Here is a 27,876-nt window from a genome sequence, read left to right as displayed (position 1 = left end):
GTCTCTCTCGCACCCCTACGGACCTCCCCATGAGTGCGAGAGAGACAGAGCGACGAAAGCAGTGCTCGGAATCAGACGGCTGGCGGCCGTCCCTGCTTCTGGCCGCAACTGTCTCCCCAACTGCATCCATGCCTCGTTCCTGTCAAGCGCGATTTTAGGGTCCGTTGTGGCCGCCAACAGGGATGACGTGCTGACGACCTAGCTCGGCGATGAAGGAAAACGAGGAACAGCAGGAAAACAAAGCGAAGAACGCGATGGCAAGTTCTGTTGTGTCGCGGACAGTCTGTCGCCCGCGGGGCTGGCGGGTCGCCGCGTGGCGCGCTCGCGCTGGCGGTGGAGGCTGCGCGCTGCGCGCCGAGGTGCACTTATGATTGTGGTCGAATCTCTCTGCGCCGAAGGGGTCAGACGGAGACAGAGCGACGGCGGCGGGTCGCGGTGCGAGTGAGCGAGCGAATGTCGGGCCGCGGTGGCTTGCCGGCTTGTCCATACCACACGCCACTTTCACTGCCCCTCCCCCTCCCCCTCCCCTCCCCCTCCTCCGCGGCGGGGCCCTGGGCTCCGAGGCGCGATGCGGTGCCGCTCCGCTCGGCTCAGTCTGTAGCGCGCGTCTGAGGCGGCCGGTCGCCCCGAGAAAGAGCATTGCCGCCGCGCTGCCGTGTTCGCTCGACTGCCGGCCCGCGCCGGCCGCGCCGCTGTCCGGGGGCGCGAGGCGCGACCACCCCCGTGTCTGTGCGTGTGTCGTGTGGCCTGCGTGTGTTGAGGACGCCCGCCCCGCCCTCGTGGCGATGAAGAAGGTGGTGATACCGTGCGTGTCTGTGTGTGTGTGCAGTGCGGCGCCCCCTCCCCCTCCAGTGTTTGTTCAGACGGGGGGCGGGGCGCCAAATATAGAGGCGGCATGGCCGAAAGTGAACCGAAAAGTGTGATGCCTCGCCGGGGAAGTTCGGCCGGCCGGACTGCGCTGCGGTTGGTCTGGCCGGGTCGCGCCGCTGTGAAGCGTCTAGCGCTGCGTCGGCAACAAGAAATAGCCGATAAGGCCGGCGCGGTCGGCCGAAAGGGCAGAAAAAAGAAAGAAGGCTGCCAAATGAACTGTTTTTGTCGGGCTGCAGGTCCTATTATTGTTTAGTTTGGCGCGTCCGTCGGTCCGTCGGTGTCGACAATGGCGCCGCGAGATTCGGCGCGGCGCCGCCATGAAAAGACTGTTGCGCGATAATGGCTGTGCCGGTCACTGTCACCGCGTCGCGCCGCCCTGGTTGGCCACACTCACTGCGCGTTCGACAACCCCCCCCCCCCTCCCCCCAACTTCCGTGCATTACAACAAACGGCGCTAGGATGGCGGTGACTCAATGCTGTCACAACGCGTGCCATTGTCTCGCGGCCCACCATGCATTGTACGCGCACTAGACCGGCATGTAGGAGAGCGGCGCGATATTGAATCTTGCGCCGAGAAAGCAAACATTTCAGTGGAAGCTGCTGCATCAGGGTTTTTTTTCTTGTTTATCTCTCTTTCTCCGCTCGCCGCGCGAGGTTCTGCTCCAGTTGGTTACTCATGCACTGCGATTCTCTCGGACCGCGTGCATGGCGCCGTGCATGGCGTTGGTGCCGGCGAGCGCCTCGCCAGTCCCGCGACACGTTACCCCCGCGAGGCGTGTCGGGGCGCCGCGGCCGCGCTGGGCGCCTCCGTGCAGGGCGTGGCCCGCGTGGCCCGCGTGGCCCCGCTGTAATGGCGTTCTTATCGCCAGGAAGAGGAGGCCGTCAGCGCCCCGCCCCCGCGGCTGGTGAAATACACGCTGATCGGCAGACTGATGCTGAACGGTGGTTGCTGTCTCTCTCGCGCTCAGCAGGCATCCCGCAGGGGTGCGAGAGAGACGGAGCGACACAACACTGTGCGGGATCCCTCTGCTGCAGTGGCCTGCGGCCTGCGGGGCGCTGCGCCGCGAGTAGTGGAGGCGCCGCTCTAGTGCTGCCTGGTCCATGCCGGGTCGTGACTCGCTAATTGGGCGCACTGCTGGACTTGCCTTCCTCCCCATGTGGCTATCGCTCGCTCCGACTTATTCGCCTTCTTCTTCTCCCTCTTCTTCTCCCTCTTCTTCTCCCTCTTCTTCTCCCTCTTCTTCTCCCCTTTCTCGTCTCCTAGAGCCCCAAGCCTATCCGTTTTTACGACGCGCGGTTGTAAAGTAGGCTACCTTCAGCAAACGCGGTTGAATTTAGCGCTCGGGTTCTTGTCGGTCTTGTCCTTTTTGTTGGGTGCACGGCCACCGCTGCGCCGCTGGGGTGGGGGTGGGGGGCTAGGCTCGCGTGACACCCACCCATGCTCCATACGAGCCTCTCTTGCACCACCGCCGGGGCGCCGGGGCTCCCTGCTCCGCCTATTCTCTTTTCCTCTGCTATTTCCAACGGACTCGGTCCGCGGCGCAGGCGGCGGCAAGTGCTGCTGCCGCGGCTGGGGCTGGAATCGAGGACGCGGGGACCATATTACTTGCTCTGCTCCTGCTGCCCGTCTGTCTGTCTGTCGTCTGTCTGTCTGTCTGTCTGTCTGTCTGTCTGTCTGTCTGTCTGTCCGTCCGTCTATCCGTCTGTCGCTGTCCGGCTCGGCCGTTCGCTCCCCGATGCAGATTGTATGCGCGGTGGACTCCCCTTCCGAGTGTGTCTTCCCAGGGCGTTGTGAGTGAGTTGGATCGTGCCGGCCCCAGCCATCGAATGAAGTAACTTGGTATTCCGACCGCGGAGGCGCGGGGGAGGGGAAGGGGGAGGGTATTAGCATTAGGCTGCGGTGTAGGCGGCCGGCCGGCGAAACTGCGGCTAGGCGCCACACCGCGGCCCCCGGCGAGGCAAGGCGAGGCAGGGCAATGCAAGGCGAGGCCATCAGCACGGATGTCTTGCAGATGTCGCGGCGGCTGGGTAGGGGAGCACACGTCTCGCGGCACCGCCTGCCAGGCCAGCTAGCATGAAGATCCGCCACTACCCGGGCCGCGCCGTGCTGGACAAGTCCGTGGACGAGTCCCTGGACGCCCCACTGCAAGCCGCTTCGGACGACATGCTGGAGAGTCTGCCGCTGGGGGACGTGGCGCCCGGGGGCGGCGGCCGCATGCTGACGGCCAGCGAGTGGCTGGAGGACCCCCCGGACGGCCCGCTGGTGCCCGCCCTGCTGTCGGGCGGCGCGCTGGGCGCCACCACGCTGGGCGCCACCACGCTGGGCTCCGGCACGCTGGGCCGGATGTCCTCGTACCACGCGGAACCGCGGCGCCGTCCGCTGCCCGAGCCCATGGCGGCGCCGCGGACGGCGCCGCGCTACGGCGCCAGGCGGAAAGCAGAAGAGCGGCAGCGGCCGCCGTCACCCGGAAGCACACCGGCCGCAGCGCAGCAGGCCGACGACGTCGGCGAAGAGGACGGTCTCGGACACCAGCTCTACGAGTGCCTGAGTTCGATGCGCGTCGACGCGCCACGGCCCCACCCGCGGCCTCGGCCCAGGCAGATGATGGAGCGGCCCGCGTCGCCGCCCACGCCGCCCTTCACCTCCTCGTCGTCCTCTGGGTCGTCCTCGCCGCGCGGAGACTCCACGTCGTCGGCGTCGTCCGCGGAAGGCAGGCGCATGGCCTACCCCACTGGGACGTGGTCGCGCAGCAGGGACCTCAAGACGCTGGCGCTGCGGAACTCTCGCTCCAGCCAGGGCTCGAGTGGCTCGAGTGGCTCCAGCGGCTCCAGCTCCAGCCACAGCTCCGCCCAGGGCTCTGGCTCCAGCTCGTCCGTGTCCTCCGGCTCGTGGTTCCGCGGCAAGGACTCCAAGGCCTCGTACTTCGGCACGTGGCTGCGCAGCCGCGCCTCGACCGGCTCCTCGTCGGGCGGCGAGTCTGGCAAGAGGGCGATGGGCTTCCCGGAGAGCTGGTTCAAGACGGTGGACCGCAAGAAGGTGACCAAGAGCGCGTCGTCCGCCTCGCTGCACCCCACGGCCACGCTGCCCAGGGGCTACCTCACCGGCATGCCCGTGTCCACGCGGCTCCCCGCCCGCCTGCCGGACCGCCCTGGCGCCGCCAACGGCGTGCGCGAAGACTCGTCGTCCTCCTCGACGTCGTCGCTGCACCGGCCCAGCCGACAGGAGCGGCGGCGCAAGCCCCTGCAGTGCGACTCGTACCCAGCGTCGACGGCGACCTCGAGCGACAGCTCCCGGACCGGCCCGGCGCCCCGCCCTGCACCGCACTACCCCGGCCGACCGCAGCGCCAGCTGTCCCCGGAAGACGCCCGCCTGGTGGAGGGCTGGGGTCGCAGCGCGGCCGTGGCGCCCCTGCGGCTGCCCAGCCCGCCGCGGATTCCCGCCCCCGAGCCGCCGGGCCCTCCCGCCGCCACCAGCCTGCCGCCCCGGTCGCCGCCCAGGTCACCGCCGCGCTCCCCCGCGGGCGGGGACGTCGGCGGGGACTTCACCATCCCGCGGCCGCGCCTCGTGGCCTCGGTGCACACGTGCGGCGTGAGGAAGCGGCGCACGGGCAACATGCTGCTGGGCATGGAGGCCGAGGACGCAGGTGAGTTGGAAGCAGCCGCCCTTTTTATGCGCCGCATCCCAGCTGAGGGAAGACGAGCGGAACTCGGCACCTGGAAGGCCTGGAAGCGACAAGGAACGCACTCGGTTTTCTCTGTTGACGGCTGCAGGCTGCTGGAGGCTTCGCCGAGGGCTGCGCAGCGCACCTGCAGCGGACCGCGAAACTCCGACGGCTGGCTCGGCCGGCGTTGTCGCGCTGTCGCACCGTCGTGCCGGCGTGCTTCTTGTTGCTGTTGTTTTTGTTGTCGGCGGGGCCGGCTCAAGCCTCGAGCCCGGGCCGTGTGTCGTTACTGTTATTGCTGGCTTTGCGGCGGTGCGGCACGGCGGCCGCATGCACGGCCAAGGGACAAGCCGCGGCGGGGCGGGCTGCTCTAAAGCGAGTCCGCGGCCTGCGCGGCATGGCGCCCTCAATGCCTCTAACCTTCTCGTCGTCGTCGTCAAGTCAATCGCGACGAAAACTAGGTCGGTGTGAATTGGGAAATGGTTGGAGTCAATTGAAAACTTATGACAAACTACGTTCCTTGCGTTTTCTAAGCCCCGTAACCGTAAGGACTTTAGTGTGCAGGCAGCGCTGCGTTTGATTCGATCTCGACGCGGCGGGGAAACCCTTTGGCGCTGCTGCCAGTCGCTATTCGCAGCACCGTCATTATTTACACCGTCGTTGTTGCCACTGCCTGCCTGCCTGGCTGGCTGCACTGACTGCCGGCGCTGGCAATAATTCGCAGCCAGCTTTGTGGCGGCTGGAAGTGGTGTTCCCGTCTCGCCCGGCCGGCAAGGGTTACAACCGAGCGATTTGTGCCGCTCTGGCGGCGTGGCGGGGCGGAGCGGGGGTAGCGGGGGTGGGCGATGAGTAGGTACGCATACCGTTTCTCCGGCAAGCCGACCAGGCGGCGGCTTCCGCCCGACAGTCACGTCACGGGCACCATCGGCACCACCGGCCGATGCTTTCGACACGCCCACGCCGCGGTAGCATCACCGCAGTGGACTGCGAGGCGCCCGGTCCCTGTCCGGTGGCACTCTCGGCTAGGGGCGATTCCGAACCGTGCGCTCTGTCTCTCTCTCTCGCACACGCACGTAAGCGTGAGTGCGAAAGAGACAGAGCCACGATAGCTCTGTTCGGAATCGGACTCTCCCCGTGCGTGTGGCCCGGCCGTTGCGGCGCGTTTCCCGGAGGCGCGCCGCCGTCGCCGTGGTCGTGGCGCACGGTATTCGCTAATTTGGCGTGTGACATTTGGAGCGTCTCTCTGCACAATGTGGCGGAGCTGCGGGCTGTGGCGCCGCCGTGCCAGCCGCACCGCCAGCCGTACCACCGGGCCGGGGCTGGGCGCCAGGCGTGACGACCGTTGCGTCACAGGGGCACGCCGCGGGCGGGGCGGGGCGGGGCGATGCAAAACGGACGATGATTTCCAAACTGCCGGTGCGCGCGTTGTCCTGTGCGGGGGCGGCGCGGGCGGCGAGGGCCGGGATGGCCGGGGTGCTTGCTGCACGGCCAGTCGGCGTGTCCCGCGGCGTCGTCGTCATCGTTGTCGGAGATGGCCTCGTTTTCGATGATCTGACGGCACCGCCGCCGCATTTTCGCTTTTCATCTGGCCGTTGCGCCGACGCCCGTCACTCCCTCCTTCCTCTCTCTCTTTTCGCCGCCGAATTCCTCGCCGTCAGTGCTCTCTCTCTCTCTCTCTCTCTCTCTCTCTCTCTCTCTCTCTCTCTCTCTCTCTCTCTCTCTCTCTCTCTCTCTCTCTCTCTCTCTCTCTCTCTCTCTCTCTCTCTCTCTCTCTCTCCCTTACGTTCACTCGGCCGGCCCGGCGGCCTTGGCGCGCCACGCCCTGGCGCGCCCTGGCGCGGGGCTTTACACCTGTTGCGATCACCCGCGGTGAAGTTGCAGTCGGGGCCCGAGGGAATCGTAGCGTCCGTCCGGCCCAGCCCGGGCCGGCCCAGCGCGAAGGCGAAGGCGCACGATTCGGGCTGATGCAGGACTTTGCTCCCTTGGTCGTGGTGTGGCGCGCGTCGACGTTTTTAACGAGAACGCGAAGGTCGCCGGAAAGTCGTTAGACTCGACGTACCTCGCCGCACCGCGCCGCGCCGCCTCGGCCGGTGCCTGCATGTGCGGCGGGTGGGCCTCGGCACTCGGGACGGAAGGCGGCGCGGGCGGGCGGGCACCTCTCCGAGTCCGTGTGACGAGCAAACAAGTCATAATCCAAGCAAGCATGCCGCCAAAACCACACGGGAACTCGACAAAAATGTGAACCTGCATTGAAATTTGAGTCACGATTCATGCCTGGTTGGACATCAGGCCCGCCTGCACTTCGCCCCAGGCTGAGTAGCTAATTTCGCTGACTTTGGGTGGCCATGGCGTCGAAATTCGCTGTAGTTAACGGTGTCTTTCAACGTCCTAGCACACCCCAAACCCTGGAACGCCTTAACAACAAATATTTTGAGAACAGCAGCGTCGCGAAGTTGGTGGAAAAGTCACAGAATGTCCGAAAGTGGGCGTTAAGCGGGGGCGTTGTCCCGCGTAGATTTGGCTCTCGCCCGCAACGCTGGGCGGAACAGTACGCTGTCGCCCCACCGCTGGAGTTGGAATGGCGTGGCGTGGCGGGGCGGGGCCAAGGTCATCCTCAACCTGCTCGGAAAGGAAATCGGCATGCAAGTGTCGTTACATATCCGGGCCGGCTGCGCTGCAGGCGAGGCGGCGATCATCTCGCCACTAATTTGCCGCCGCAGAGATCGACTCGGCTGTCCGAGTTGATATCCTTGCAACCTGTTGCCAGGCTGCGCCGGCGTCATCGCAGCGTCAGTCTCGTTTTCCCGCCTTTTTTCCCCTCCGCAGAGCGCCTCACTTTAGTCGGCTGTTATTCGCGAAACCGGTCCCTTTGTTTGATGGCGGGCGGGAAGGCGCCCACGTGTGGGTCCGCACGTTCGCCCATTTGCATATTGATGCCGAATCCTTCTGCGATAGTTCCATTACTTCTAGGCGAGGCACAGTGGGCCAGAAGACGGGTGGAGGCGGCCAAAACTCCAGACGCGTTTTGAGCTCCAGAGTCGCTAAATGGGCCTCGAACCGAACGTGTGACCCCACCAATGGATTCCTCGTAGTTCGGAGAGCAATCCATTGATGGGGTCACACGTTCGGGTCGGGTCCCATTTAGCGACTCTGGAGCTCAAAACGCGTCTAGAGTTTTGGCCGCCTCCACCCGTCTTCTGGCCCACTGTGCGAGGCGCCGTTCGGTTTTCGGCTCGCCCGGCCAATGGAAGCGCCGTGCGCCCCTCCATGACCTCGACGGAGACCTCCGCCTCCGCGGCGGCCGAGATGCGCAGGTGTGGCGGTGACTGCTGGGCACTCGCTGCCCCCGGCGTTGAGGTCGCCGCCGTGCCGCCGTGCGTCGTCGGGGCGGGTGGGCCGGGGCCGGGCCTGGGGTCCTTGGCCGGCCGCCGCGGTGCGGGTCACGGACTCGGCGGGTCAGTGCGGGCAGGGCCAGGCAGGGCAGCATCGGCAGAAAGCGGCGCGGGGCGCGCTGCGGTCGCCGCTTGCCGTTGTTCGCGTCGCACACGTCTCGCCTTGGCGGTCGCGGCTGGCTTGATGAAGAGGCTGCTCGCTGTGGCGGTCCCGGCCCCGGCCTTGCGACGGGCCCCGGGAAACTGACCCTGCGGCCGGCCGCCACAACTACGGACTCTGAAAGGAAAGTGTCTCGCCTCGCTCGCAACCTCTAGCCGTGGCCCGTGCGCGTGCCCCGGCGACCACAGGGGCCCGCCCGCAGTGCCCGCAGGGCGATTTGGCATCCTTCGCCGCTTCGCCGCGCTGTCTCTCTCGCACCCACACTGGACGCCCTACGAGTGCGAGAGGGACCGCGACGAAACCACTGTTTGAGCCTGCTTGGCTGGCGGTGAAGGCGCTGCGTTCCCCTCGGTTTTGCCCGGCCTCTCGCGCCTTATCAGCGGCCGCATTCGGACAGCCTCCGTCCCGATGGACCCGAGTCGAAGGGGAGCGCAGCGGCGACTAATGGAACCGCAGTCCCGGATGCGTGGGGCGGAAATAGGCCCGGCCCGCGTCAAGCTTCTGACTTGCGAACGGCTGAAATGAGCAAATTCCGTTTCAAGCCACACTGCACTTCCCTCCACCACCGCGAACCAAGCTGAAACTGAAACCTGCGCTTGCCCACGCGAGAGAGAAAAAGATACGACTACCTCTGCGTTGGTCCAAGTGTGGACTTGGAAGTGTGTCCGCGGACGGGGGTGTCCGGGTCGAATGCGCCGTCGCGGCCTGAGTGTGCTGTGTGTGTGTGTGTGTGTGTCCGTAACACAAGTGGTCGTTTACGTCACACCGGTCACTTGAGTCGCCTCGCCGCGTCGCGCCGCTGGTCCGTGATTGTGAGAGACGTACTTCCTGGCGAGGCAGGACGTGTGTCCTACCGGTCCACTGATTGGTGCAACCGAGCGAGGACGGCTGCAGGTGTCAGTGCAGCGGGCCCGGTGCACGTGCGGACGCAGGCGGACGCGCCGGGACGGAAGACCGCGGCGCGGCGCGGCGGTGTGTGAAACGCGGCGCGGCGTAAACCGCGCGAAAGCGGCCGCGTTTGGCCGCCGAGGCAGGCAAAGGGCCACTGCGGTTAGGCCGGCGGCGCGGCGCACAGTGGGCCAGAAGACCGGTGGAGGCGGCCAGAAACTCCACACGCGTTTCGAGCTCCAGAGTCGCTAAATGGGACGCGAACCGAACGTGTGACCCCACCAATGGCTTGCCCTCCGAACGAGGAATCCATTGGTGGGGTCACACGCTCGGTTCGAGGCCTCTTTAGCGACTCTGCAGCTCGAAACGCGTCTGGAGTTCTGGCCGCCTCCACCGGTCTTCTGGCCCACTGTGCGGTGGCGCGGCGGGGCTGCAGGGCCTCGGTCGCCCTTGCCCTCGCCGTCAACGCGACGCGTTGGGGCGCAACGCAGAGCGACGCAGAGCCTGTGCCGTCGTGGCGGCGCTAGAAATTGACTTGCGCTCGCGGCCGGGCCGTGCCGGGCCGTGCCGGGCCGTGGCGGGGCCGGGGTTTGTTGCGGCGGGTCAGGGCCCAACGGGACGCAGCATCCACCGCGTGCAGCACGACGAGTCGCGGCGCGTCGATTCCCCGGGATTTCCCTCCCCGCTTTAGGAATGGTTGTCGGGGCGGCGAGTCCCGCTACACTAAAGGCTACGCTACGCGATGCGATTTGCACGAATCGAAGCGCTGCAGTCTAATTAAGTGTCCCTGGGTAACGGTGCGGCACGGCCTGGCGCGCAGCCGGGCGCGGTCCGGTACAGCTCGCGGTGGCCGAGTGGGGAACGAGGAAACGATGGAGTACTCGCGCACCTCGCGGTGCCTCGCGGTGCCTCGCGGTGGGTGTGGCACGGCGCGCAGGGCCTTGGAGCCGGCCGGCCATCGCCTCGCCGGACGTTACACGGCCTGCTCGGCCTGCTCGGCGTGCTCCCGGAAGAGCGCGGACTGCGGGGCGCATCGGCGCATGGGGTGCAGTGCTGTTATCACGTTATCGCACGCCAGCCTCGCCCTCGCGCCGCGCTGGCTGGCGAGGCGGCCGACTCGGCGCGGTGGGCGCGTAGCGCAGCGCACGGTAGCGCGTCCCGGAGCTTGCCGCCGAGATAAGCCGCACCGGTATTTAAAAACAATAATGTAGTTTCTCTAGTTTTTTTTTGTTGTTGCTTATGCGCTTCAGAATGCTGCGCGAAGCTTGCGAATGTCGCGAGACCGTCACCCGGCTCGGGTGGAATAGTAAATGAAGGCGGGGAAAGCACTCGCAGCGCGCAATGTTGCGTCGCCTCTCCACAGCAAAAAAAATACATAAAGACATTCAAAAGTGTTTTTCTTCTTCGTTTTAATTGCGGCGGCGAAATAAAAGCAATTAGCGCGGCGAGTCCTTTTGAGATGCGACGCCGGACGATTACGCGCCGACGTGGATAACCGCGGCGGTGTTGTCGGTGGCGCTATGATGCGGCGTGCGTAGTGTTTCTAATTTTCCGGAAAAGTTCATCTTTTCCGAAAATTTCCGGAAAAGTAGGAAAAATACGAAAAATTCAAGAAAAATTGAAAAAAATTGAGATTTATCGGGAAAAACATACCAAACACATTATACAACAGCAGGAAAGGTTCAAGACTGGTGTTGAACTAATACTTACAGAACAGAGCGAGAGTTAACGCCATACCCAGGTAATGCAGACACATAGTTCTGGCCGCCCACGGAATTTAAAGAACCCCCTAAAATGGGCAAACGCTACGTCTCTACTCCATGGCGGTTCCTTGTACCTAGCCACTTTCGTATTCGCGGTAGCTTCGCTTGCCGTTTTGCAACCATTTGAGGGTTTAAACTTTATCATGGATAAATCAGAACAATACCGATAGTTTTCTTGAATTATCGAGGACAAGAAGATATTAGAGTCTCGTGAAATAAATATCGCGACGAAATTATGTTGCATCAAAGTGCAAAACCGGGACCCAAGAATTTAAAAATAAACAAGTGGCTGAAGATAGGGCAACGACATTCGGAATGGCAGTTCTCTCTCCAGTAAAGAAGGTCTAAAGCTCGCTGTCCGAGAATAAGAGTGATAGTCATGCCAAAGCTCATTTTGTAAGTAAGGTCAACTGACCCGTTCTGAGTCGGTTCCTCTTACTGCTTCCTTGCATGGCCAGACCCCAAATATCGGCTACCCCTAGAAACAGTCACTGTTCCGACATACTTTAAATGAGATTTGAGTAAAGAGCATGCAAAAAAGTGGAAACCGTAAGATATGACTCGGGAACTTCATTGGAACGTAATAAAAAGCAGTTTTCATTTTTTCCCTACTTTTCCGGGAGCTTGGGAAAAATACGGAAATTTTCCGAAATTTTCCGTATTTTTCCCGGGAAATTTTCCGGCATTGGAATCACTAGGCGTGCGATGCGCGATGCCCCCGTCCGGGTGGTGCGTCGCCCCGCGTCGCCCGTTCCCACGCCACTGGCCTCGTTGCCGGTGCAGAGACCTGCCGCCACGCCCCGCCACGCCACGCCCCGCCACGCCCCGCCACGCCCCGCCACGCCACACCACGCCCCGCCACGCGGACCTCCGCCCCAGACGCGTTTGCCTTGGCTGGGTCCTTTGCAGCCTTGAAGCGCGGCCGGCTGCTCCCTCCGCAGTCGGTCTCTGCCTCTGTGGGCCCTGGGTCCAGGCTGCCGCCGCCGCCGCTGGGCCTCCTCCGGGATGCCCGGAGCCAAGGCCATCGGCCGGATGCCGGCCGGAAAAGTACGGAAATCCGTCCGGAATCGACTGGCGCGCGCCGCGCGCGAGGACTGCGGGCGGCGCGTCTTTCTCGGCCACGCTGCGGTGGCGGTAACGCGGCCCTGTGGGTTGTCGCGGGCGGGGCTGTCCCACCAAACGTCTGCGTGGCGGACCCGGTTCACTCTGACTCAGCCATTTCTCGTATCTATTTTACTGATTCGATTCTCGCGACTCGGGCGAGAGTCGGTCCGATGTGTCGCGTCATGCCGTGATTCTTTTCCCTTGTTCGGTCGCAACGTTACGGAGCCGCCTGCTCTGTAAAAACGGTTCCTGGTTTTCCCACTAACTCCCTGGAAATCGCCTACGTCCTTTCCATAGGCTTCCAGGGAAAACCAGGGACCGTTGTTACCATGTGCCTGTAAGAGCGTTCTCCGACAATCTGTGATGCTGGTGCTGCAGTTTGAATCGAAACAGTACACGTGCCCGCACCGTGCGCGACGCCCAGTGAGTGCGAGAGAGACAGAGCGACGAAAGCGCTGTTCGGATTGGCGGGCGCGTCATGATGGAATCGAGTGAAGGCAGCGGAGGCAGTGAAGGGCCCCGAAGGACTCGGCTCTGCTGGGATTGGACGCGGAGGCAAGGCGCGGTCCGCAGCGCCGCGCCTTAACCTTTGGCACCGAGATTGAGACCTTTTGGTGATGCGAGCGCCGCGCTCCGGCTTTCGCCCCCTGTCGCGCATTTCAAAGCACGCCAGCGACCCTGTGTGTGCGTCTGTCTGTCTGTCCGTCCGTCTGTCTGCACTGGGGTCGTGCGTTGGACCCCGCCGCTGAAAGTAAAAGTGGCGGCCGGCTGCACGCAGTCTGAGGCAGTCTGCGAGTTTTAGTGCCTGGGACGGGTTTTCTCGTTGCGTCCGGCGGTGCGCGGTGCCCGCTCGGTTATTCTGTTCATCAAATTGGCCGGACTGGGCGCTATGCGCTGGGCGCCACCCTTTCACCGACTCGCTGGGCGCTTGGTGGCGCTTGGCCGCTTGGCGGCGCTTGGCCGGTCGCTTTGGTTGCAAAAACGCCGCGCCGTTTTCCCGGTCCGCAGTCCGCGGCCGGGCTGGCCCGCAGTCTGTGCTGCAGTCCTGCTCGCAAGCCTCGCCTCGCGCGCTTCGCAGACTTGCAGACTTGCAGCGCGCTGGCCGGCCGTTTCGCTGCCTTATTTATCGCCGCGTCTCGAGGCGATGCAGTGCAGAAAGAAGGTCGAGGAAACGACACCCTAAAAAAATAACGTACAGCGACGGTATCAAGATTGTAGCAGCAGAGGGGTCGGGTCGGAAGTGGCGAGCGAGCCGGTCCACCTTGGCCGAGGCGCGGCGCGGTGCGGCGCGGCCCCAAGGCACTGCAAGGCAGCAGGAAGTGGAGCCTGGCCGATTGGTGCAGGCGAGGCAGACCTGCCGCGCCGCTCGCCCCCACGCCCAGCCTCAGCCTGCCTCGCGGCGAGGATGAGCAGTGACGCCGTGCTGGTCGGGTTGTCCACCGCCTGCTGCGGCGTCGTGTTTTGCATCGGCCGGCCGAGCCCTCCACCTTCCCTATCGCTTCCGTGCGAGTCCACACGTCCGCGCCCCGGCGGTGGGTCGGTGCTTTTCGGGCTGCCCCTCGCCTCGTGCCGTCGTGCCGCGCGCTGTTTCTCGGGTGCCGGTCGGCTGCCGTCTGATTCCGAACACTGCTTTGTCGCTCTGTCTCTCTCGCACCCCTACGGACCGCCCCATGAGTGCGAGAGAGACAGAGCGACGAAAGCAGTGCTCGGAATCAGACGGCTGGTCGCCGCTGCGCGACGGCGGTCGTGCGCCGGCAGTGGCCGCGACGCCGCGACGGCCTGCATGCAGTGCAGTGTAGTGTGGCGGTGCAGCGACCCCTTTTTACGGTTATCAGGAGGCCGTTAGTGTCCTGAGGGCGCCTGCGGAACACCGGGTAGGCAACCCCACGGCGCCAAAGCGGAGCGGGAGTGCCTACCCTGCCGTCGGCAGGGGTTCTTGAACTTGAACTCGAGAGGCTGGACGGTCTGGAATCCGCCTCCGTGTGTGCTTTGTGTGGCCGTCGCTGCCGCTGAAGCGCTGTTTGCCCAAAGAGCCGGCCTTATCCTGCTGCGCTGGCATGCCTCACCTTGACAGGCGCTGTCGGCCGAGTGGTGGGGCGGGGCGGGGCGGCCGAGAGCGGAGACGTTTGGAGACGAGTCTCGTTGACCCTGAACGGTCTCCAGTGGCCGGAACGCTGCTCCGGGCACCATGCCCCCTCGGGCTGCACGGCTTGCATGGCCTGCTTGGCCTGCTTCGTGCCGTACCCTGCCGAAAACGTTGGCGGGGCTCGGCCGCCATCCCTCTGGCCCTTGGCTGGCTGCTCTCGCCGCTGCAGCGCGCTGCCCGAGAATGCCGGCCTTGGCAAATAGCTTCTGTTTCTTTCACCCTCTGTTTTCCATCTTATCGTTTTCTCCGCGCAGCGAAGGAGAGCGGCTGGCGGCGCACTTGTCGGATGGCTATGAGCGAAGGCTGGCCGGCCAGGCTGGGCGAGCTGGGCGAGCGGCGAGGGGCGTTGGTCGCTGCCTGCCGGGCCGTGACCGTCACTCCAAGGCAGACCTGGCGCGCTGCTGCACTGCTGCATGCTAGCGACGCACAGTGGGCCAGAAGACCGGTGGAGCTCTGGATCTCAAAACGCGTCTAGAGTTTTGTCCGCCTCCACCGGTTTTCTGGCCCACTGTGCGACGCCACCGTCGACGAGGTGGGAGTCCGGCCGCTGCAGCCGCCGTGGCGGCGAGGTTCGGGCGGACCACGCGATGCCTCGTCAGCGTGCCTTTAACGACGCCGTCGTTGGGGATTGAAATCCGCCACATAATACGTCGCCGTTTGAGCGTCGTGTGGCGAATGCCGGTGCAGCACCCACTCACCGTAACTGGCAGGGCCCCGCCGTGCCGTGCCGCCGCGCACCGAGACAATGGGACGCTGGCCCCCGCTCGGCCCGGCCCGGCTGCGCTGTGTGAGCAAATGTGCTGTGCCGCGACGCTGCTCTAGGTTTTTACCCTATCCCGCGCTGAACGGGGCAGTACCCGGCAGGACCGCCATGATGGCCGTTTCCTTAGCGTTTCTCTTACAGTGTCACCGACAGGGCGTTGTGTCGGCACGACGCGGGGCTACTGTTGTGGCAGTGGGCTCTCATACTCCACAGAGGAAGGCGAAAATGAAGTCTTTTTGCTCGGGGCATTTGTTCCTGAACGCCGGAGAAAAATGAGTGCTGCCACACGGCCAGCACTGCGACAGTGATTGTTGAGGCTAAACGAGGCAACGTCTCCCCAGCCACATGACTTGACGCACTGGTTCTTTTCTAGTGTCCCTGCATGCAGTCCACAGTGTGCACCGCGCCCTCCCAATTGGTTGCTTGCGCTTGGTGATTGCAATTGATGGAGGAAGCGGCTGTGCGTGTGTGTCTCTCAGTGTGGAGGAGAGGGGGGGGGGTCTTGGAGTGAGGAGGGACGTCACGCAAAGGATGCGGCGAAGCTAGCAGGCTGCGCGGAGCCCCCAGTCATGCACTGGTTCCACGCGTTCCGCGCGCCGTTTACAAAAACAACAGCGGGGTGCGCTCTTTCGCTTTCCTTGCGCGCACCGCGTTGGCGTTGCACACACTCGCGCGCACGACGTACCCGCCCAAAAGAACTGCGTGCGTTGGCGACATGCACTTTAAGTGGAATTGGGCGCGCTGGCACCGTCGGCACGTTTTGCACCGCGCTGCCGGCCCGGCCGCGCCGCGGACCGCCATACTTACTTATTTGAGTTGGCGCGCATCAAGTATGCATCTCGGCTTTCACTCCGCATGGAAATGATGGAAATGGAGCCGTCCATCTATCTAATTGAATGCATCTGGCGTGGTGCTAAGTGCCGCGGATAGCGCGGTCGGCTGTCTTTGCATATCCTTGGCTTCTCCTTCGCCGCCCGTCGGTCCGTCCGCCTCAAGGTCTGCCTCGCTCCCTTCGAGCGACGCGGTCTCGGACGCGGTGGCTGCGGACCGCGGACTTGGGATTCTCGGCAGGGCAGCGCGCTGCACACCTTTCTACAGCGGCAGAAAGAAAACCGGGCCTGTTGTTTTGTTTCCGGTCGGGGCGGTTTGGCGGCGGGCTTTGGCCGTGCTTTCGTCGGGCTTTAGCGCCCAATAAGTTAACGACCTTCGCTTCGCTTCGCTCCAAACGTCCTGCCGGTCTGGCCGGGGGCCGGGCCCGCCGGGCCGCGCTGCTGCGGCACTGCTAATGGCCGTCTGGGATGACAGTGCTTGCCTTGCTTGCCCTTGGCCGCGCCGGCTCGGCTCCTTGCCGGTCCTTGCACCCTGGCCCGGCATCGCCCTCGTCCTCCTGGGCGCCGTTTTTCTCCGAGTTCTGGTCGTCGTCCTGGTCGTCGTCCTGGTCGTCGTCCTGGTCGTCGTCCTGGTCGTCGTCCTGGTCGTCGTCCTGGTCGTCGTCCAGGTCTCGGTCCTGGTCGTCGTCCTGGTCGTCGTCCTGGTCGTCGTCCAGGTCGTCGTCCAGGTCGTCGTCCAGGTCGTCGTCCAGGTCGTCGTCCAGGTCGTCGCCCTGCCCCTCGCCCCGCCCCGCGCCCGGCCATTATGATAATGGGACTGGACTGGGCCAGGAGCCGCGCGCGATCGGCTTCTCGCGATGTCCTTGCCTGCTTTCGTCGCGTCCTTTTCTCCCTCGTCATTTGCGGACGCAGAGACGGCGTCACTTTCTTTCTGGCCCCGGTCGGCCGCCCCGCGCCCTAGCTGCCCTGCCGTGCCCCGCCGTGCCCCGCCCGGACGCACACGTGCAAGCACACGTGCTGCTGCTACCGGTGTGGCGGCTGGCGGCGCCGCGGTGGCCGAAACGGCGCGCTGCTCGCCAAGATGACTGACTGCCCGGCCGGATGAATGCCGGCCAATGAGGCAGTGAATGGCGCCGCGACGACCGACGCGGCCCGCGATGTGCGCTGCGCGTTTTCTCTGCGGGGGCGGCGAGGCGGCGGGGCGACTTGATTGCCCGTCATGCCGACGCGCTGCTTGTCCGCCCCGCTGCACTGCAACGCCTTGACGGGCTAAAGACCGTCTGGTCTGTCTGGCAGGGCCCAGCGCGTCCGCCTGACCGCGGTGGGGGAGGGGGGGGGGAGAGGGGGGACACGCGCCGACCAACTGATGCACATCGGGCCGCGTCGCCGCGTCGGGCTGCCTGCGGTCGCTGTTTGGGCCGGGGCAGCCCGGCGCGGTTCGCCAGGCAATGGCGCTGCTGCTGTTTGCTCGGCCGCTTGTTTCGCGTCCCTCTGCTCGCGGCCCCGCGGCCCTGGCGATATGGCGATAACAACCGCCAACACGAGCGCCGCCCGCCGCGGTACCGCCCCGTCAATGGCCAGTCTTGGCGCGTTTTGCCGTGAGAAATCCGGCCGTCGCTGCCGCGGTTCGTCCTGTTGTGTTGTCCCCGCCCCCGCCCCCTCCCCCTCGCGGTCCACGTCCGCGGCGTCCTCGTCCTCTGCCGGCCGGCGTCGTCACGCCGCCACCTGTCGCGAGGAGAAACTTCGCCGGAGCATCGGTCGCTAATGATTTGTGCCGCGCCGCAGGCTGATGCCGAAACGGTGCTTTCGTCACTCTGTCTCTCTCGCACCCCGACGGGACTTCCCTCGAGTGCGAGAGAGACGGGACGACGAGGCGCTGGTTTTGGAATAAGGGTGCATGGCGGCTGCTGTCCCCGTGACCTGGCCTCGCTCCGCGACGGGCGACTCTGCATTTGCCAGGCTATCTCGAAGGCTTGCAACGCCAATCGCCATCGAGTGCGGCACAGGCGGGCACCCTGTCTGGCGGCCCGATAATCCGGAGCGGTGCGCGCTGCCGGTGGTGGCCAAGTAGTGACCAGCCTTGTACTCCTTCGGCCCGCTGCCCGCGCTGCCCGTCGCCCGCTGCGTTGCCCAACTCGTGCGTAATTTGCGGCCAGTGCCGGGCCAGTGCTGGCTCCAGCCGCACTCAGCGAGGCGGCCGTCAAGTTGAAAACGCACTCGAACCATCTCGGTGTCGACATCTGAGGTAGTAAACACAAAGTGGCACTACTAAATTTTTTTTCGTGCTCAAGACAGAATTAACTTCTTTTTTCGCGCCCGTCATGAGAAACCCCGGGAAGCGGTTCTCCCGGCCGGGCTGGGCGAACGCGAGGCGACAAAGTGGTTGGCGCGGATTTTCTTTCTGGACGCACAGTAATCCTGCCTCGGTGCGTCCGTGGACACGCGGCGTGCGGCGTGGCGTGGCGTGGCGTCCGCGTCAAGCGAAAGCTCGGCGTCAGGATTACGGGCTCTTCCCTTCATGAAGAGAGCGAGCTGCGAGTGGACGGGAAACCGAAGCGGAGCGGAGCACGTTTCCGAGGTGCGATCGGCGGGCGGCAATGGCATCCTGAAGGGCGAGGCAGGGCGAGGCAGTGAGGCAAAGGCATCGCATGCCGCGCTGCATCTCGCGCAGCGCGCAGCGGCAGGGGAACAAAAAGTGATTTTAATTGTGACATTGGGGCTGGAATGTTGCGTCACTTTGTGAGGTCCGTGACTGACGGGCAGGCGGGGCTGGCGGGGCTGGCAGCTCAAGGCGGCCTCGCTGCTGCTGCATCATTCACTCCCTTTGCCGCGTGGGCGAGGCGGGGCGGGGCGGGGCAGAGCAATGGTCCGGCTGCTTGTATCGCCTCCGCCTCGTGGCTCCGGCTCACTGAAGGAGCCGGCGCGTGGCGCGTGCTCCTCGGTCCACGCCGGCCGGTCCACGAGTGCCGAGGGCCGCCGAGGGCCGCCCTGCGCGCGTGTGCGTGAGTCCAGTCGCCGCTCGGTGGTGCGCTCGCGTGTGGCTCTCCACGGCGTTGCTTTCCCATTGGGGCCCCTCGGCCGGCGCGTGGCCCTTGGCCCTAGCCTTGGCCTGGTCCTGCCGGGCCCTGCGCCCGCGGCGCAGCCTCCGGGACCTCCGGGGTCACGGCCGAGGCGAGAGCTGGCTGGGCGCTGGGCAGATTGCCGGCGGTACTTCCCTGCGCTGCGCCGCGGCGTTGCGTGGCGTGGCGTGTGCGGGCGGCGGCGTGGGCCGTGGGGTCGTTTGCCGCGGGCACTGGCTGCGTGCGGCGTGCGCTGACCGGGAGTGATTTGGGCGTCGTCTTCGTCTTCCCTTTCCATCCGCGTGGCCTTGCGGCTCGAAAGTGAAAGGCAGAGTGCCGATGACGGCCGAAGGACCCGTCCCATCCCATCCCGTCCGCCTGATCCGCCCTGCCCGCTGCGCCCGCCCTGCCCGCCTGGCCGGCCGGCCTGCCCTCCGCGTGCAGCTAGCCAGCTAGCCGGCCCATGATCGCAGTCAAATCAGCCACTTTTCGGTACTGTCCCGGCACCATCTGACATTGCCAGCCCCCTCCCTACTTCCGGTCACGCACTTCCATGAACGCGGCGTTTTAGTCCTCCCGACTCATGAGTGCATGATGCAAGTTCACGCTAATGGCAACTTACTCACGGAACACTTGCTTCTTGTTGTTGCAGAGGGCCGCGTGGAGGTGTCTCGCGATGGCAAGTACTTGTCGACGATGGCCCCGGGCAAGCTGTTCGGCGAGCTGGCTATTCTTTACAACTGCAAGAGGACGGCCACCATCAAAGGTAAGCGCGACAACGATTCCTAATGAGAAGCTCCTACTAAAAAAGTAGCATGTAGGCAAATAACGAAAATTTTCTAATTTTTTTTTTCAGCCGCAAACGACTGCAAGCTGTGGGCCATTGAACGACAATGTTTCCAGACCATTATGATGCGTACTGGTCTTACCCGCCAGGCGGAGTATATAGACTTCCTCAAAAGGTACCTTAATGGCCACTTCTAAAACTTTATATTTACTGCTGCTTGAAAACACACTTTTGGTGGCAGAGGCAGATGATTTAAAGAAATTATTGAATCTTGTTTCAGTGTTCCTATCTTCAAGAATTTACCAGAGGAGACACTTATCAAGATTTCAGACTCTTTAGATGAGGTGAGTTGAAATGGTCGGCTCGGCTCACTGTTTTTACTGTGTGTTCCAATAAAGAGTTAACTACAATTCTTTGTCTTCAGACCTACTACAATGCTGGAGATTACATCATTCGTCAGGGTGCCCGTGGAGATACATTTTTCATCATCAGCAAAGGCCGCGTAAGTACAAAACAAATTCTTAGTTCTGGAAAAATTTTGAATGATGTGCCTTATTATTATTATTATTATTTTAATTCCTCTATAGGTGAAAGTGACCATCAAGCAGCCTACAGGGACAGATGATAAATATATTCGCTCTCTCTCAAAGGGTGACTTTTTTGGAGAGAAAGCTCTGCAAGGGTACGTGTTCTATTCACCATATTTCTTTTGTTCATTTAATGTGTTTGCAAATTGTAGAACCGAAATTTTACAAACAATGTTGTTTTTGCCATTTCTCAGGGATGACCTTCGAACAGCAAATATAATTGCTGATGATCCTGATGGTGTGTGTTGTTTGGTGATCGACCGTGAAACTTTCAACCAGCTCATCTCAAGCCTTGATGAAATAAGAACTCGATACAGGGATGAAAATGTTGAGAGAAGAAGGTAAGCATTATTAATGCTTCTCTAAAATATTCTGAATAAATGCACAGAATGCTTTTGTTCAAAACAATACAAGGTGTTGGTAAATAAATTTCTTATTTTATTGTTGCTTGCTAAGGATTATCTGAAGGTAAGGGTGGTAGCTGGACTTACAAGAATTTCACTTTGATTATAGCAGGGTTTTGAAAGAGACTAAGCAAATTTATTCCCTCTTTTGATATCTAAATTTATGATTTTCTATTCCAGAATAAATGAAGAGTTTGAGGTGGTTCGCCTTACCGATCTTCGAGTGCTGGCTACCCTTGGAGTTGGAGGTTTCGGACGTGTTGAGCTTGTTCAAATTCAAGGAGATGCTAATCGTTCCTTTGCTCTCAAGCAAATGAAGAAAAGCCAGGTAAACAGAGAAAGCCAGATGGACCTTGATTCACATTTCAATTTAAAAGCTGTGATCATGAATTATTTGTCTTGTATTTGTAAAAAAAATTCCTGTTACAGATTGTAGAAACAAGGCAGCAACAACACATCATGTCAGAAAAAGAAATCATGGGTGAAGCTGACTGCCCATTCATAGTCAAATTATTTAAGACATTCAAGGACCGTAAATACCTGTACATGCTGATGGAATCCTGTTTGGGAGGTGAACTGTGGACCATTCTCCGTGACAAGGGCCACTTTGATGACTCTACGACCAGGTTTTACACTGCTTGTGTTGTGGAAGCATTTGATTATTTGCACTCAAGAAACATCATATACAGAGATCTGAAGCCTGAAAACCTTCTACTCGATGAAACAGGATATGTCAAATTAGTAGACTTTGGATTTGCTAAGAGGCTTCAGGTAAGGCAATCTTCAAATTCAAATTTGATATTGTAAATTCTTTCCTAACTATCTCTAAGTGTCTTTTATGTTTAATTTTGCAGCATGGCCGCAAGACATGGACATTTTGTGGCACACCTGAGTATGTTGCGCCTGAGGTTATTCTGAATCGTGGTCATGACATCAGTGCTGACTATTGGTCCCTTGGTGTTCTTATGTTTGAGTTGTTGACTGGTATGTTGACCTGAGTTTCAAATGTTGCGGAGAATTTTGTGTACTTCAATTTCATTGTCTCGCTTTCCTATGTCAGGCACACCACCTTTCACGGGAGCTGATCCAATGAAGACATACAACATAATTTTGAAAGGAATTGATGCTATTGATTTTCCAAGGAATATTACCAGGAATGCCACTGCTTTGATCAAGAAGCTTTGCAGGTACGTCCAATTTCTAGTTAACCAATCAACTTAATTATGTGTTCTGTCACATTAAACGTTGCTCTTTTCTTTTTTCTGTCAGGGACAACCCTGCAGAACGTCTTGGCTATCAAAAAGGTGGCATCAGTGAAATCCAGAAACACAAGTAAGCATTTTGTTTGAATGATATTTCTGTGAGTGTTCATTGAGTTGTCTTGTGAGACTAAAGTATTTTTCTTCAGGTGGTTTGATGGCTTCAATTGGGAAGGCTTACGTAACCATACACTGAGCCCTCCAATCACACCTAATGTCCGCAGCGTGACAGACACCAGTAATTTCGATGAGTACCCTGCAGATGCTGATCAACCTCCCCCAGATGATATCTCTGGCTGGGATTCAGAATTTTGAATGACATCAAAGGTAATGCAAATAGAGATTGCAAGGAGATGTTCTCCAAGCGACAAATTCAATGTCTTAAGTAATTTTATTGATGATTTAAAATATTTTTTCCAGGTATATGATGCATTTTAGCAGTGGCATTTTTTGATCCCTTGCTGGAATGTAGCATCTATGATTTCAACAATAAGAGGAGAATCATGAAATGCAGGTAGTTTGGTATGTGTTCATTGTGTTTTTACCAGTCTCTGTAATTCATTGTGGCAGGTGTTTGCATTTTATTCTATCAATTCATCGCTGAAAATACTAAATGTAATAAACAAATTGTGAATGACTGATTTTGTACTGCTAGGCTTGATGTCACACCATACTTTGTTACTGCCAATGCAATAGATTTTGTTTATAACTTTCATGCAGTACAGTTCCATCAGATGCTTTTCTATGATGTCAATTTTTATTGTTCCTCCTGGAACAAGACCTTTCACTTGTACGGGCATGCAGTGCATTCATTACTTCTGAAATTCCTTAAGGTTTTTATTTGCCACAAGAGACCTGAGAAAGATCCCTTTTTTGCTTCTGAATGTTTGCCCAATTGCTTTGGTACTTATACAGCCATGTAAGTTTTCTTTTTTTGTTGTTTTTTTTTAAATTAATTTGAGAGAGAAGTGATTTTGTTGCTTTCTGGCATTTTTCAAATTCTAATAATTGTTAGTTCTATCAGAATGTGTTTAGTACTGTTTGTGATCCTGAAATTGTTGTTGTGATGTTTGTATCCATTATCAGATTGTCTGTGTGCAGCAATTTTTTTTTCCCGATAATTTTTATTTGTTATACATGTGCTTTTTTGGTGCGGTCTTTTAATGTTGAGAAAATTTTAAAGTTTGCTTTCCAGGCACCTCTTGTTATCCTTTGAGATTTTGCATCAAAAATCCTTTAGCTGTTGGAAAGGCTGAAGCAGATTATCAATGAATTTATTATTAAGATTTATAGGAACAAAAGACCCACTTAATTTTTCTTAATCTAGTCTGTGAGATCCTAATCAATATGCCGTTGTAGAATTCTATTTGATATTTTTTATTATTTAAATAACTCTTGTCAAATGTGTAGGTAGCCCAGTTTTGACTTGAGCTTATGTGTGTGTTAAAAATAAAGTGAGATCTTGGCCTCATCTCCATGCATTGTAATATATGTCATGTACCATCATCTAAAAAAAATATTTGTGGGCTCTTTATGCAAGAAAACACTGGTAGTTCTTCTTTGCAAAGGTTTGATCATGATCAACAATTGGCTCATATCATAGATTGTGTTGGTTGTACTATTCCATAGCACAACTACAACCAATAGAAACTCACAACTTAAAATTTTGTCTTTACATTTTCTGTTTAATTTAAATTGTGCTCCTTATGTATTGCCCTCATGTTCAACATGAAAGTAAAGTAAATTGTAATCAAATCAAATGTTAAAGAATTGTTGCATATTGTGTATATTAAGTTGCTCTTGCACTGTGATGCTTCTCTTAAGTTATCAATCTCATTGTTGAGTGCATAAACATTGTTGTGCTAGATATTATGCTGCAGTGCCATCTTCAGTAGTACACCTTCCTTAAACGTGATACTACTCACCTCAGGAGGTGAGGGCTTGAGAATTATGTGCAACCTAGAGTCTTTTAACTTGTAAGTACAATTGTATGGAGTGCAAGGATTTTTACTTATAGCATTGTTTATCGTTTTAAATTAAATTTGTAATTGCGATATTCTTGCCATATGAGAGAGCTTCTGATTAGTTGTATATTACCTAATGTCAAGTCAGAATATTTTTTTTAAAAGAGTTTGTTACTATTTTGTACGTGTCTGTACAGTTTTATTTTATGTAAAATACCTTCCGTTTTATGCTATTGTAGGTAATTGTTGAGGTGTTGTTGCTAGGATGTCATAAAAACAGGTGCGTTGCCTGATAGAGTGATAGATAATGTAATAGTGGATTGTGGTCAATGAATGTGTAAATGTTTCTTATTACTGAAGCCTCTTAAAATTTAAAAGCTGGCAAGATTGAGGAAGCCAGTGCTGGACCACTTGAGCTGCCTTTAAAAAGTTTTGTGTTACTGGTTTCTGTTCTGAAGTTAGAAACACTGGTTAAAAGCTGTACTGTGTTATTGACTTCTTTGTTAACTGATGCACTCTGTTCTATGGTAATAAACCTGAAGTCCTAAAACTTGATTTGATGTTATTTATGCGGGTCATCAAACAAAGAGTTCTGTCGCAATTGATGAGACGTCTCGTGTATCCTGCCTTGACACACTAATTAGACTACAATTTGCATGGTATTATAATAAGAAGTGAAGTTTTACATTCAAATATTTTCAGTGCTGCTCACTATGATGATTTAATGGTACAAAAATTATCTTCACTCTTAACACAGAAGAAGTAATCATAAGCCACTAAATAACCACTGCTGTAAGAATGTGAATATCAGAGAAGATAACTAAAATGCCCCCAGAACGGAGGACCCAATTTGCAGCTCAAAATTTTTTCAGAATCAACTTTTGATGACATTTTCTTTATACATTGGTAACAAAATCTCAATTCTGGGCAAGTTCCAAGCACACCTTTTTTTATTTCCTTACCCCTTCAAAAGAAAAACTTGAGACACAAAATCCGTTCTGAGGGACCTTACAATTACAACTACATTATTGAATTTAGTAATGGAACTAATTATCACACATGTAAAGCATCTCATGTTCTAAAATATCGAATGGTGCTATTTTTCATGAAGTCAAGTCAGATCCATCCATGCAGTGACTTGACTCACATGAAAGTGCTCTACTCATACTACCCAACATTAAGGGTGAAAAGAATAAGCGACAGTTTTGTACCTACGCGGGTCTGCTCAATTCTGACATGAGGCAAAAATTACAATTTTCCATTTTTCACGTGTAAAAAGAAGCTGAGAGCCAGGGGGACGAATCTGCTCGGAGCGACCATCGACAGCAGTTTAGGCCTGCGCGTGCTCTTGGCTCGCCTGGTCCTGCTGGTCCGGCTTGCCCTGGGTGCCCACCGACTCGGCGGCCTCGTCGGCGGAGCGCGCGGCGCGGACCCCGCGAGACTGGGGGTGCGCGGGCTGCCGCTGCGGGGGTGGGGGCACACCTGCGGGGGCGTGGACGTCCATTGCTCCGAGAGGCAGAAGTCGGCGGCCGAGGCGCGGAGAAAACCTGGGACACCACCACAAGCTCATGAGAGCATCGAGGACCTTGGTCACACTAAACTGCACTCACCACAGAGGGTCCGTGTCGGTTCGCAGCTGGCGGGCCGTCGCCCCGGACGCGTCCCCGGACTCGGCGTCCAGGCGAAACAGGCCCGCGCCCCCGTCGTCGCCCTGCTCGCCGCTGCCTCGGCCCAGGCGTGGCGTGAAGTTGACCAGGTTGCCTTCGGAGCGGGGGCGCTGCTGCTGCTCCGGCGCTGTCGACACGAGACGGGGGCGGTAGGATGGGATGGACAGACTTACCCGCGCCGCACTCGAAGCGCGAAGGCGAATAGGCAAGGCACTGGACGGACTGGACTTACCGAAAGCGGCCGAGTTACTGGTGATGCTCGCCAGAAGGCAGTTGATGTCCGTCTGGTCACAGGGCGACGGGGACCTCTTCGGCCCCTGCAGCTCCTTGAGGAGCTCGGCCAGCTTCCAGGGGATGTCGTTGTCCACGTCGCCGTCCTGGAGGGACCGCTTCCGGCGGTGCGCCGTGGCGGGCGCGCCTGGTGCGGAGCGCCGCCGGCGACCCAGCCGCGGGCCGAACCACATGCCCGCCCCACCGGGCTGCAGCACCTGCGTCACCAAGTCGCGCGTCAGCCCCTGGGGGCGACGCCTTACAGTGTCACAGCATCCGTCGGGAACCACGGGGCCAGTCCGCCCTCACGCACCCCTCCTGAGTGGCCATGAACATGAACGTGAACAGAAGGGGAAGGTAACAAGAACAAGGACAGCGAGAGTAAAACCACAGGAACGTGCCGAAAGCAGGACGTGCCGTTGCCCAAGCGTGTGCGGCTTTGGATATTGTAGACTGTTGGAGAAGTTGCGAGGACATTGCCCTTCCGGGGTGCCGGTGGGAAAACACATTCGTTTTGAGGCCAATCAGCACGTATGGGGATCACTGGCGCGCAAACAATCAGTCGTCCAGAGAAAAAAAAAGAAAGAGAGAGAGAGGGGGGGGGGGGACAATTACGCGAACGGATGCAAACCGCTGGGATTATGAGATGATTGGATTTGCCTGGCATTGGAAGGTTCCTTGAATTAAATAACAACTCGTCCGTGGAAGTGGTCACGAAGGGGGAGGGGGGATTATTAATCCCTTCCAGTCTATATGATCCTGGATCCCGGTAGGGCTAAAGTGGCTTTCAATGACACAGGTGAAATGAGACACAGAGGGAAAAGTTTGGTCCGATGAATGCCGAGTCTCAGGACGCACGAAAGCCAGGACACTACGCCACGCCGTACGACGGGAGCGGCCAACACGGGCCAGCAGCTCGCCTGCGTCCTGCGCGTCCCGCGGTCCCAAACGCGGCGTGGCGTAATGGACCATCCGCCCTTCGAGTAAGCACAGCGGCGGCACTAAAAGTCCCTCGCTGCCGTCCTTGCGAGACGAGACACCCCTTCGTCCCGCACGCCCCTTGGGGGGGCCCCTTGGCCCTTGGCGCGCGCCGTGGGCGGCTCGGCGTTTGATTTAGGCGGGAAGGAGGGGCCGGGGCGCGGAGCTTGCCTTGGAGCGACGGGATTTAGACTAACGGCGTACGGTCGACGTGAGGAGACTGGCGGGACGGCAGGGAAGTCCGTGTGTAGCAGTGTCACAGCACCACGCAGCGCCACGCAGCGCCACGCAGCGCCACGCCACGACGGGGACTCTGGGAGGTCATGCAACACTCGACCCGTGCTACTCGGTCACTCAGTATCGCGCGCGTTGGAAAAGAGTCTCTCTCAAGGGGCCAACTTTTGAGCACAAGTCGCAGAGAATGAAGATGGAGCTCCCCGATCGTCTTGGCGGCAACAGTCCCCCGCCGGGATGCCCAGAGGTCGATGCCTACTCCGGCCCAATCCCAATCCCCAGCAGGCCTACCTTGTCGGGCTGGTCCTGGCTGCGCTTGCCCTTCCCCTGGAAGAGGTTGAGCAGCTGGTCCAGCTCCATGAGGGCCACGTCGTCCACCACGGGCGGCCCCGCCACCGGGCTGAGGCCCTGCTCCGTCTCCAGCAGCACGACCGGCCGCAGCACTGCCGGGCCTGCCGGGCCCGCGGTCCTTCCCCGCGACCCGTGTGAACCTGCAAGCGCGCCAAATACGTCAGCTCCTCCCCCGGCGAACCAGCCGGTACAGCAAACATTTCAGCCTCGTCTCTATCGCTCGCGGGGACAGTTAGCTGTTGGTGACGATTACTGGCCACCGAGAATGCGCGGTCGCCACAACGAGCACGGGGCCCAGGACCTTACCCTGGCAGACGGTGAAGACAGTCAGGATGAAGGCGAGGCAGCTCCAGCTCCTTAAGGTTGCCGCCATGGTGCCGCGGAGGCGTGGACGGGCGTGGAGGGCGGCTCGCAAGCAGACACTGGAGGGGCGTTCAGGCGACGGCGGCCCTTTTATGCGTTCCGTCGGGCCGTCGGGAAGCCCCCGGACCGGAGCCGCGGCCGCCTCTGCCGCCCCTACCAGCGCGGGGTGGCCGCCATCCCCCTCCCTCTGCGTCGCCGTGGCGCGCCGTGGCGCTTGCCCCCACGCCCCTACCAATAACCCTTGCGGCAGGACAGGGGTCCACAGGGAATCACAGCAAACTCGAAACTCATCCTTGGGCAATCAAACAACAGAGGCGGGGCCGCGGGGCCAGTGGCCTTGCACGAACACGAACACTGTCCGCGCGTTCCTCTGGT

General features: G+C 59.2%; 2 protein-coding genes across 3 annotated transcripts in view; one reads left to right on the top strand and one right to left on the bottom strand.

The window, feature by feature from the left end:
* The window catches only part of LOC117650290 (cGMP-dependent protein kinase, isozyme 2 forms cD4/T1/T3A/T3B), a 47,466-nt gene extending 23,273 nt beyond the window's left edge, over nucleotides 1–24,193 (top strand). For both annotated transcript variants that reach the window (XM_034393598.1, XM_034393599.1), the window contains exons 3-15: nucleotides 19,290–19,403; nucleotides 19,494–19,599; nucleotides 19,705–19,768; nucleotides 19,849–19,926; nucleotides 20,012–20,106; nucleotides 20,206–20,352; nucleotides 20,596–20,743; nucleotides 20,845–21,186; nucleotides 21,270–21,399; nucleotides 21,476–21,602; nucleotides 21,685–21,747; nucleotides 21,824–22,001; nucleotides 22,095–24,193. In XM_034393598.1, the coding sequence (XP_034249489.1) occupies nucleotides 19,290–19,403; nucleotides 19,494–19,599; nucleotides 19,705–19,768; nucleotides 19,849–19,926; nucleotides 20,012–20,106; nucleotides 20,206–20,352; nucleotides 20,596–20,743; nucleotides 20,845–21,186; nucleotides 21,270–21,399; nucleotides 21,476–21,602; nucleotides 21,685–21,747; nucleotides 21,824–21,989 (1,580 nt within the window). In that variant the 3' untranslated portion in view covers nucleotides 21,990–22,001; nucleotides 22,095–24,193. The remainder of the gene's footprint in view (nucleotides 1–19,289; nucleotides 19,404–19,493; nucleotides 19,600–19,704; nucleotides 19,769–19,848; nucleotides 19,927–20,011; nucleotides 20,107–20,205; nucleotides 20,353–20,595; nucleotides 20,744–20,844; nucleotides 21,187–21,269; nucleotides 21,400–21,475; nucleotides 21,603–21,684; nucleotides 21,748–21,823; nucleotides 22,002–22,094) is intronic.
* Nucleotides 24,194–24,331: 138 nt separating this feature from the next.
* LOC117650291 lies at nucleotides 24,332–27,551 on the bottom strand. The gene is made up of 5 exons (XM_034393600.1): nucleotides 27,445–27,551; nucleotides 27,079–27,278; nucleotides 25,538–25,820; nucleotides 25,249–25,432; nucleotides 24,332–25,185 (listed from the first exon to the last, which is right to left on the bottom strand). Exons 1-5 carry the CDS (start codon nucleotides 27,509–27,511, stop codon nucleotides 24,969–24,971), a joined length of 951 nt encoding a protein of 316 aa, XP_034249491.1. The 5' UTR covers nucleotides 27,512–27,551; the 3' UTR covers nucleotides 24,332–24,968.
* Nucleotides 27,552–27,876: the final 325 nt, after the last annotated feature.

The sequence above is a fragment of the Thrips palmi genome, unplaced genomic scaffold (genome assembly GCF_012932325.1).
Source record: "Thrips palmi isolate BJ-2018 unplaced genomic scaffold, TpBJ-2018v1 HiC_scaffold_5, whole genome shotgun sequence".
NCBI lineage: Eukaryota > Metazoa > Arthropoda > Insecta > Thysanoptera > Thripidae > Thrips > Thrips palmi.
This window is presented reverse-complemented; position numbering and strand designations above follow the sequence as displayed.

Excerpts from the sequence above, each read along its gene's own strand:
- LOC117650291 (XM_034393600.1), bottom strand. The coding sequence starts at position 27,511 with ATGGCGGCAACCTTAAGGAGCTGGAGCTGCCTCGCCTTCATCCTGACT. Across the intron at positions 27,279-27,444 it reads TGTCTTCACCGTCTGCCAGG|GTTCACACGGGTCGCGGGGA; the intron begins GTAAGGTCCTGG and ends GCGCGCTTGCAG. Across the intron at positions 25,186-25,248 it reads ACCGACACGGACCCTCTGTG|GTTTTCTCCGCGCCTCGGCC; the intron begins GTGAGTGCAGTT and ends GTGGTGTCCCAG.